This window comes from Artemia sp. Qi Xiang Cuo, chromosome 2 (assembly GCF_049724085.1).
Source record: "Artemia sp. Qi Xiang Cuo chromosome 2, ASM4972408v1, whole genome shotgun sequence".
Taxonomy (NCBI): Eukaryota; Metazoa; Arthropoda; class Branchiopoda; order Anostraca; family Artemiidae; genus Artemia; species Artemia sp. Qi Xiang Cuo.
The window spans coordinates 3,681,658-3,692,017 of NC_142795.1; the positions used below are offsets into that span (position 1 = coordinate 3,681,658).

A 10,360-nucleotide genomic window follows, 5' to 3' on the forward strand; every position below is an offset into this window, starting at 1 on the left:
TATTCCGAAGGAAATTCTTCAGAGAAGACACAATTTTTGTGAATTTATTAAGTGAGAAAACTGTTTTTTTTATCATGAGGTAATCACTATATCTGCAATTCGAAGGGCAGTAAAATCATCGCAAGAGTGTATGCACTGGGGAGAAAAGCACGAAAGTCTATTACTCACAAGACATGCATGCCCTCCCGAAAGTCTGCCCCTCGTACGTTTGGCACTGGTTGTATAAACTACATGTTCGTCACTTCTGTTTAGTGAGCTGACACTTACAGCCGGCAAAAGATGTTCCTGTAGCAACACAATGTCAAAATCATTCATTTTCTGATTTATTGAATAATCTTTGTCTTTGGTGCCATTTATGTTGAAAGAGCACACAGAAAACGCTACTGTTCCAGTCATTTCTTGTTCGAGGCCCGCTTAGCTATGGCATTGCGGATTACGCGGCACTTTAGACTGAATGCAACATGGCCTTCACCACATAGCGCACACTTCAGTTCAACCAAGCATGGTGTATCTTTTGTCGATAAATGCATACCGCTGCAGCGGGAGCAGCGGGGAGGGCTGGTGCAATCGACCTTCACATGATCAGGCGATTGACAATTAACAGCAACGGGGAGGACGGAGGCACTCAAATACTCGGAAAATTTCATATTCTACCCTAAGTCTGAGACGAAGTGCATTTGAAAGTCCAACAGCATCGTAGAAGAATACCTTAACAGTCAAGGACTGCCCGATGCGCTTTACGTCTACAACTCCTTCACGCCCCACGAACAAACTGACGTCATAATCTAGCGGTATACCTGTAACTATTCCAACGAGTTTTCGCTCTTGAAGTTTTGCATCGCACTTCAGAACATTAGGTACCGCATCACAAAAGTCCTTTGCAGGAACTGGGTCAACCTGTACTAAAAGTTTACTGCCCGATGTCTTAGTGGAATGAATGACATGATGTCCCTTGATTTCGTTAATAGCATCACGGCGTTTTACAGGATTGTTAAGCTCGGGAGAAACTCCAGTGATCACTATAATAGTGCTGGATGTGTTGACATTTGTCTTAAACGTAGTACTGGGCAAGGAGAAGAAATTCAGATAATTAGATGTCAATTTTTCATTTCTCTATTTAAGAATTCAGTCTAGGAAGCTAATTTTACTGACTAGCCTGGAATATGCTATTGCGTAGATAACCGATACTTCATTAGGTAAGATAATGACAAAAATTGGGAGCGGGGAATTATCAGAGTCATATTGCCGCAACAAGTTGAAAATATCTTTTAAATTTCTCCGCGAAGCTGGGTCATCCTGCCGCTTTGGAACAGCTTTATTCGGATCTGCTATTCCCCAAAACTCCACTTTGGCATCTTTAATGACTTTATCATCAAAAAATTCCAGTGCATGATTAATTATCGTCACGTCATCGATTCCTTCACGAAAATTTGGTTGGAGAAAATTTAGAACAGGCGAATATGCGTATTCTAATAACATCTTGCTCACGTCACAGCAATAATAACTGCAATGCCAATTCAAGGTCAAAAACAGTCCATAGATATAGCTAGGTCAATATCCAAATAATTAATCCTTATGCGCAATGCAAAAGTATAATCTCTCCTGGAAAACAGCTTCACCGCACGAGTGCTGAATGATATTTTTCTGGCGGTTTTCCTGCGAGAGGAATAAGTGAACTGTTGGAGGCTGTCTACCTTGTCCCCGCAATTTAAGGGGCAAGCCCAGTGGGTACCACGGCTCTTGCTAACAACTCTCCACCCCTCTTCTGCTTACTTTTCTTTCCCCACCTCAATCTCAGCGTAATTGTCTACAAATATCGTATATCCAATTTGATCCAATTTGACCTTAATTGTGAACTTTTATAACTGCTGAAGGTCGCTACTACTTTGGTGATATGTGACCTTTGGAAGAATAAATGTAAGATATTTTCTACAAACTGTGTACTAATTTTCCCAGAACCCAGAAAGGGTAAGAATAAACTTACGAGACACCGTCATTATTACATTGACAGGGGGGTTCGTTACCTCCAAGGAGAGAGTTAGAGACTTTTAGTGGTGACCCAGGTTGGGTACACACTTGGCCTTAGAATTTGGCCATTTGACCGTCCGATCACGTTATCATACCCTGGGGCAGGGTATACTGTAAATTGGGTATTATCAAACCCGATATTTACAGAATCGGTGTTTTAGACATGGGCATCTCATTCTAATATTTGGTGCCACCGGGGGCTTTTCCTTCCACTAAATGGTGTAGCACCATTTTTGCACCAATAAGTGGTGACATCCGTGGCCTTACCACACCAATACTGATGGAATTGTTGTCTGCCGGTATAATATTGGTGGCAGCGCTGGCCAACCGGACCAACACTGGTGGCAGTTGTGGTCTACCAATATAACACTGGTGGCAGCAAGAAAGGTTCTATCAGTAAACCTGATAGTAAAAGAATTCCACGTTTTCGAAGAGACAAGTTGAGTTAGCCTACATAGTAGCCTATTGTGGTTACATATAAAAAAATCGCAAAGAATTTTTTTTTATCTGAACTCTGCCTAGTTAAATTACTATAATGAATAATTTGTAAGAATCTTAAGAGATTGCAATTATCTGATTTGTGAAACAATGGAGGCAGCACCGCCCAAATACATTTAATACATTAGATCTCAAGAATTTTTCACAAAAAAATATAAATAAACAATGTTAAAAGGATCTTTATTTAGAGAGAAGACGTTAAATAGACTTTGATGTCATGGTGGGACAGCGGATTAGTCAGACAAGATCAGGAAAGGGACAGTTGGAAGAATCGGATACGAATTAGAAAAAAAACTACCACGGTAAAACAAAAATCGTGTTCAGACCCATAATTTTATGCCACTCCCGCTGGAAATACCCTAAGAAGAACACCATCAGATAGAACCATGTATCAATCCGGGGGTGAAATAGACGCTCCTGACGCTTTTGAAGGGGAAATATTCAAAACAAAATCAGTAATAGAGCGATCTCTGGTACAAACCGTGGAGGAAGAAAAAAGTTTAAGGCAGATTCAAATAGAATTATTCCCAGAGAGAGAAACCCAGACAAAAGAAACCGTGGCGACAATACATGAAGAAAAATCATTATATGAAAATACGGGTAAAACAAAACCAACTCACCCTTCAGATGAGGTACAAAATGTAGGGAAGTTACGGGTAAGAGAAAATATGGATAGAGAACGAACAGATTCAGAAAATAAATTAAGAAGAAATAATGACAGACGGAATCAAAGTATTCCGAATAGAAAGAGCAGTGTTGAATCGAGTTCCAGCAGGGGCTCACGAAAAAGTAGTCATGTAGATATGACACAATATATATTAAATTTCATGAAGGAAGAAAGAATATTAGAATAGCTAGAGAAAAAAAGGAAGAGGCCGATAGAATAGCTAGAGAGCAAAAAGAAGAGGCTGATAGAATAGCCAGAGAAAAAAGGAGGAGGCTGATAGAATAGCCAAAGAGCGAAAGAAAGAGGCAGATAAAGAGGATAGAAGAGAACTAATGCAAATAATTGCAGGGAAAAATTTTCAAACGTATAAGAGATCCGCATGGGTTAGAAGCCCGGAAAAATATACAACTTCGTTGACTACGGAGGAGGGGGGCCGGCCCATAAAACAAATTGGGAGGCTGCGCCGCCCTGTCGGAAAAACGAAATACTTGATACTCATGTTCAAAATGTTGATAATCCACAAAAATAGGATGCGGAAGTAAAAAGACAACATAATAGTGAAAATAAGACGCTCGAAAATGATTTTTCAGGAAAATTTTCAGAAAATGGAAAACTTGAGAACACTTTTAACGAGTGTGAGACGCCGAAAAATGTTTGCCAAAATGAAGCACTGATTGTACCAGAGAAAAAGGAGACGAAATTTATTGTATGCGCTTTTCCTCGCAGAGTTCGAGAAATTTTATGTGCCAGAAACTGATTCTTTGCTCCCTTGAAATGTAAATTTAATGAGAACGAAAAATTTTTTATTTTGCTGCGCAGGATTAAATTCCACAAATCTCATGGGTTCTTCATTTTTTGAAACCGCAAATATGGCGAAGAGGGCGGTAGAAACAAAAGCTTTGATGGGTTGGACGGAGAAACGGAATGGCGACAGTACAAAGCCGAGCGGATGGTACAGTCGCGAAGCCATAAGCCACCGGTCAGCTGTAGTGGAGATGTACAAAAGAAGGAAGAACAGAAGATAGACAAGTTTGGTGATTTTGAAGCTAAGCATTATATTTGTAAGGGTGGACCAGCGTGGCACATGGGTGGTCATTTATCTTATGATGGGAGGTGTTGGGGTTCCACCCCTGTTTTTCTTCTTTCCAAATAAATCACTCGTTTTCCTTTCTTTAATTATGTCTGCCTATAACATAATGTTTAATCCTAGTTTGAATTCTGGTTGCTAATCTAGACGCTTTCGCAATAAGTAAGCTTTGAACAAAATTCTATTTTGGACTTCCTGGTTTGATTCATTGAAAGGTAAAGTTAAGAAAAAGTAGAATGGATTTTGAATGGGGATTTAGAGGATTGGCCAGGGCTAAGCAAAGGTCGACCCCTATGCAAAGTTAGTGTACAGAACGAATATTACTTTTCAGTTAGTCTGCATTTAGACCCCGTTCGGGGAAGCCTATTCCTTTTGTGATATGTGACCTTTGGAAGATTACAAGTAAGATATCTCCTACAAACTGTGTACTAATTTTCCCGGAACCCAGACAGGGTAGGAACAGAGTTACGAGACACCATCATTATTATATTGACAGGGGGGTTCGTTACCTCCAAGGAGAGAGTTAGAGACTTTTAGTGGTGACCCAGGTTGGGTACACACTTGGCCTTAGAATTTGGCCATTTGACCACTCGATCACGTTATCATACCCTGGGGCAGGGTATACTGTAAATTGGGTATTATCAAACCCGATATTTACAGAACCGGTGTGGTAGGTGCAGGCATCTCATTATAATATTTGGTGCAACCAGGGGCTTTTCTCTCCAGTAAGTGGTGTAGCACCATTTTTGCACCAATAAGTGGTGACAACCGTGGCCTTACCACACCAATACTGGTGGCATTGTAACCTACCAGTATAACTGTATACCTGCATTATCTAGAAAAAATATGTACTTTTGTTTAAATCTACATACATAGCTGCTTGTTTCCTTTATGCAGCCTTCTCAATCTATTAGCAACTTTTTTTTTAACTTACTTACCTTAAATTGCAGCTAGGAGCAATCTAAGGATTTCTCCTTGTAGAGCTCTGGAATGATGACTAGTTGTATGCAGGTTCACTGGTGACTGCTGTTGCATCTTTGGTAGCATCCCAATTAAGTTTAAACTCTCTGGAGGACCACTCAGCATCTAGCCTTCATTTAAAAACATCAACAGATTTGGCAGCAACGGTTTTATTAGACAATTTGTTCCAATTATTGACAATATATGTTGAGAAGAATTGAGCACAAACTCTAGAAGTTGTAGACTGCTTGACAAGTTTTAGGTGATGCCCTCTAGTTCTTGAATTGGTACCAACAGTAGGGAATAATGCTGGGAGAATATTAGCCCTCAATAACTTAAAGGTTAAAATGGCATCCCCTCTATTTTTCCTGTAAACAAGTGTAGGGAGATTCAGCTTTGATAGTCTTACAGGGCAGGAAAGCTCTTGCATGCCAGATATCACTTTAGTAGCACGTCTCTGTACATCTTCAAGAACTTATATGTCTTTTTCAAAATATGGAGAGGCAAGAGACATTCCAACTTCAAGCTTAGGATACACAAGTCCCTTATAAAGAAGAATGATGACTTTAGAGGAACAAAAGGAAATAGTATACTTAATTAGTCCCAAGGTCGAACTAGCCCCAGCAGCAGACCTCTTAGCATGAGTGCTGAATTTTAGTTCATTATCAATAGTGACACCAAGATCTTACTCATTATTTACAGAGGAGAGTGGGTGGCCTAAGAAAAAATAAGAGCAGCAAGGATTCAGTTTGCCAAAGTGAATGATATGGCAATTGGCAACATTGAATTCAAGAAGCCAGACCTCAGCCCATTGACCCAGCAGTTGAAGATTATTTTGTAGCAGAGCATGATCTTGATAGGACAAAGCTGGCCCAAGAAGCTTCAGGTCATCTGCATAAAGAGTTGATTTACTGCTGATAATGGAAGGAGCATCATTGATGAAGATATTAAATAGTGTAGGATCCAAGACACTTCCCTGAGGAACTCCATTCAGAACACGCATTGAGGAAGAAAGAATATGATTACCAAAGTCATCAAATAACTGAACACATTGATTATGCAAATAAAGAAAATCAAGGATCCAGAGCAGGGATTTCTCTTCAATCTTCCCTGCACATAATTTAATTGCAAGTCAATTGTGACACACTTTGTCAAAAGCTGTAGAGAAGTCAAGCAGAATCATAGCAGCAGGCACCCCAATATCAAGCAACTTGGTGATGTGATCATATGATTTGAGGAGATTGGTGTCATAGATCTAGTTGCCTGCATACATATCTATAAATGTGTACACATAAAGATATACATCTAATATACATACATTTAGTATACATCCACCAAAACCACGTTTTACTGCTGGGGCAGCAAGGTGTCCAACCAGAATTGCGGCTACTGACCTATCTTTAATTTTAGGAGAAATTAGAAATAAATTTAAAGCATATTGCTCTGCACTTAAAAAATTTTTTCTAACTTTAAAACATATTGGATTGTTAATAACTCGTTACAAGTGATAGATTCTTTGGCGAATGTTTCAGCTAAAAGAGTCGATTCATTTTATTTTACTAAATTGTATACAAAATTGTCACAAAATTTATTATTAGAAAAAATTAAAGCGGTGATAAATAAATATTTTATTTTTTCTAATATAGGATTTTTGAAAATTGATAATTTTAATAAAAAAGCCCGATGGACGAATTTCTTTAAAAGCACTATTAATTCAAAATGTTATAGCTTGGATATGATATGCGATTTATTGGAATTTGTTCTATTTAATACATTTATAAGATTTAATGGGAATTTATATAAACAAACTGTAGGTATTCCTATGGGTGGGAATGCAAGTCCATTCATAGCAGACCTGTTTTTAAGTCAATTAGAATATGAATACATGATAAATAAAAACAGCCCAAGCAATGTAAATATAACCTTTCAAATAATAAAAGATATCTGGACGATCTCTTGGTAATAAATTGTGCAGAGTTTATTGAGATTTCAAAAAATATTTATCCACAAGAGTTAATTCTTGAGCCTAGCTATGGGATGGGACACTCCGACCATTTCTTAGATTTAAATATTAATATTTCAAATAATAATAAATTAGTTTTTAAATTACATAATAAAACAGATGATTTTAATTTTGAAGTAATTAATTTTCCATATCTTGAAAGTAATATACATTCAAATATTACTTATTCGGCTTATTATTCCCAATTATTTAGGTATGCAAAAATATGCAGTAATTACACAGATTTTAAAAATAGATGTAAAAAGCTGAGCGAAAAACTGATCTTAAGAGGTTTTTCAGCCAAAAAAATTAGTTAGCAATTCAAAAAATTTAGTTTCATGTATCATTAACTATTAATTAAATATGCAAAAAAATATAAATAAATACTGAATTATATTTTAATATCCTTTATCGTGCGATTTTCTTTTTTTTTTTTTTTGGATTTGTTAGTTTCTAGGGGTTTAAAAAAAGCTTTATAATATTTAAATTTTTAAGCGTTTACAGAAAATAATAAATGATACATCTGTACATGTCTTCATTTGTTCCAGAATGGTCTCTTTCAGTGACCTCTGGGATTTGATTATGGAAACATTGAAACACTTTTTGTATGTAATTTTTAATAGCTTGACTAGTATGCATGTATTTCACAGGTTTTACCTGACATAGGGTTACCATATAGATCTTATGGTAGAGGCGCCACCGTGCTGGGTAAAGAATGTAAAGCCTCGAAACCCGTTAAGGCTGGTGGTATTTCTTCTGATGAGCCCTAAATGGAAGGTTTTACTTGGAAATATTTTGCTAGATTTAAGGTGCTTTTGCTGGTAATTTTTTAACGACTTACATTTATTGATGACAACTTTGCATGGATTTGGACTTTTCTATTTGGTTGATGGTTTGGGTATACTGTTTGATCCTAGGTAGTTGGATGGATGTGTAAGGTGAGAGCCTCGTTCAAGTGCACATTTGTCTCAATTGCTGGATTAGGACGACAGTTTTTTTTTTTTTTTTTTTTTTTTTTTTTTTTTTTTTGCCAAGTAATTACCTTTTAAACATAATACATATCATCTTACTATGTGCATAGTTTAATATTAACTGTATGTTGCTTCAAGGTGTTTAACAACTGCAGAGTTGATTCTTCTTTCAAGAACCTTAACAACTGCTGATGTAATGCTGATGGATTGATAATTTTCAGCAAGGTCCTTTCTATTTTTTAAAGAATAGGAATGATATATGCAGTTTTCCAGTCCTGGGGTAATCTAGAAAGATTTAATGATAAACTGAACAGCAGGGAAAGAGGTTGACACAAAACTGTACAACATTTATGTAGGATATGTGGGTGAATGCCATCTGGGCCAGCAGATTTATTCAATTTGAGGGATGTGAGTTCCTTAAGAACCAAAGTATCTGTAATCAGAAGACTAACTTATAAAAGATTAACAAAAAATAAATACTAACTTCAACTGACTTATTTGCTTCATCAAGATTCAGGCCATTACTAATTTGGGCAAGAATACTTTGGTAGAGATCTTCAAGTGATTGTTTTGGATCACTGGTTTCCATTTCTCTGTTGTAAAGAATTGACTAGTACCAACAAAATTTTGTTCTTTGCCTGAAATGTAAATTAGAATGCAATCAATTCTTGGGGCAAATTTCATATTTTTCAGGTAATATTCACAACTGCAGTATACACAATTGCTTCAAAATAATAATTACAATTGTAATATAATAACTGCAAAATATTCACAATTACCAACATTTAGAAAGTTGGCAAAGACAATTGGTCTATAAAGGTACAAAGCTTATTTTTCATAATGCCCAAAGAAGGAGAAATCACTAGCATCTTAATTTGACTATTAAAATATCTGTCTTCCTAAGAATCATTTCTTACAAACTGATCTACTATGTAACTGTCTACATGAAAGATCACACTTGGGAAAGTTGGTAAATTTGTGACAGTTTACATTACTGACCTAAAAATAATGTGAGCATACTACTTGATGTCTTTTATATGCTCTTTCTGAATATTATAATCATTTTACATGATAATTCAATTTTAAGCCCTTTATGGGCCCTCAAAAATTATAATTTTTTCTTATTTTTGGCTATATAAAACAGATAAAAACAAAAATTCTTACTCCATTATATGCAGAATAATTGTAGTTATCACATTTCAACTGAGGATCCACAATACTTTACCCCTCCCCTCCCCCTTATATGTAATTATACAGCTATATTTCACATGTATTTTCTGGTTCTTAATTTTGTCAAAGTCAATTAAATTTGCAGGTAAGCCAGTTTAAACAAGAGTGATGCAAACAGTTGTATATAAGTAGTATCTGAAATAAGAAAAAAATGTATCATCTTTGAGGGTCCATAAAGGACTTAAAACTAAATCTCTAATTAAAGTGATTATTATAGTTGGAAATAGCATAAAAAGGCATTGAGTAGTATGTTCACCTTATTTGTAGGTCAGTAATATAAACTGCAACAAATTAGCCAATTATTTTAGCTAATCTGTAGCTGTCTAAGAGTGTATTGTCTAGATTATATTTGGGGAGGCTATGCTAGCTGAACACTGAAAAATGCTGCATTAGAGCTGCTTTTTGAAACTTCAAATGGGGATCAATATATAAAAGACCATTTGAGTTGTTGCTTCTTTATGAAATGTTAATAACAATTTGTCTGGAAATCAATTGCTTGCTCTATGTGACATATGGTCTAGTAACATCTAGAAAATAGCCTTTTTCTTTTCTTAAAATGTCTCCTTATGACCGGCTACTGGTCCTAAATTTATACCGAGAATCTAAAAATACAATTTTTTGTGTCTAATTTGTGCCCTAAAATAAATTTTAACCGTTAATTTTAACTTGATAATTAAGATCAATTCCACTTTTGGAATAAGGCATGCCTTATAATTAAAAGTCTTTGCGCAAATCTAGCACCGTTATGATTAAACTGTTTTTTGTTGCCCCTTTAAAAAAAAGACACAAAATGAATCAGGTTAGGTTATGCCGAAGGCCTCGACTGAGTCCGTTGATTTTGAATTGAAGTTATCAAGTTTGGTTTGGTTAAGTTGTGTAGCAGGCTATCAAGATCCCTGTAAACATTTTTAGCATTT

The 10,360-nt window shown here is 36.2% G+C and overlaps 1 protein-coding gene across 3 annotated transcripts in view; it reads right to left on the reverse strand.

Moving 5' to 3' along the window:
• Positions 1-10,137, reverse strand: part of spartin — a 78,567-nt gene extending 68,430 nt beyond the window's left edge. For 2 of the 3 annotated variants that reach the window (XM_089107954.1, XM_089107952.1), the window contains exons 1-2: positions 10,097-10,137; positions 8,698-8,851 (exon numbers count right to left, since the gene is read on the reverse strand). In XM_089107954.1, coding sequence (XP_088964080.1) covers positions 8,698-8,802 — 105 coding nt within the window. In that variant the 5' untranslated portion in view covers positions 8,803-8,851; positions 10,097-10,137. The remainder of the gene's footprint in view (positions 1-8,697; positions 8,852-10,096) is intronic. The other variant, XM_089107953.1, reaches the window with a different exon arrangement.
• Positions 10,138-10,360: the final 223 nt, after the last annotated feature.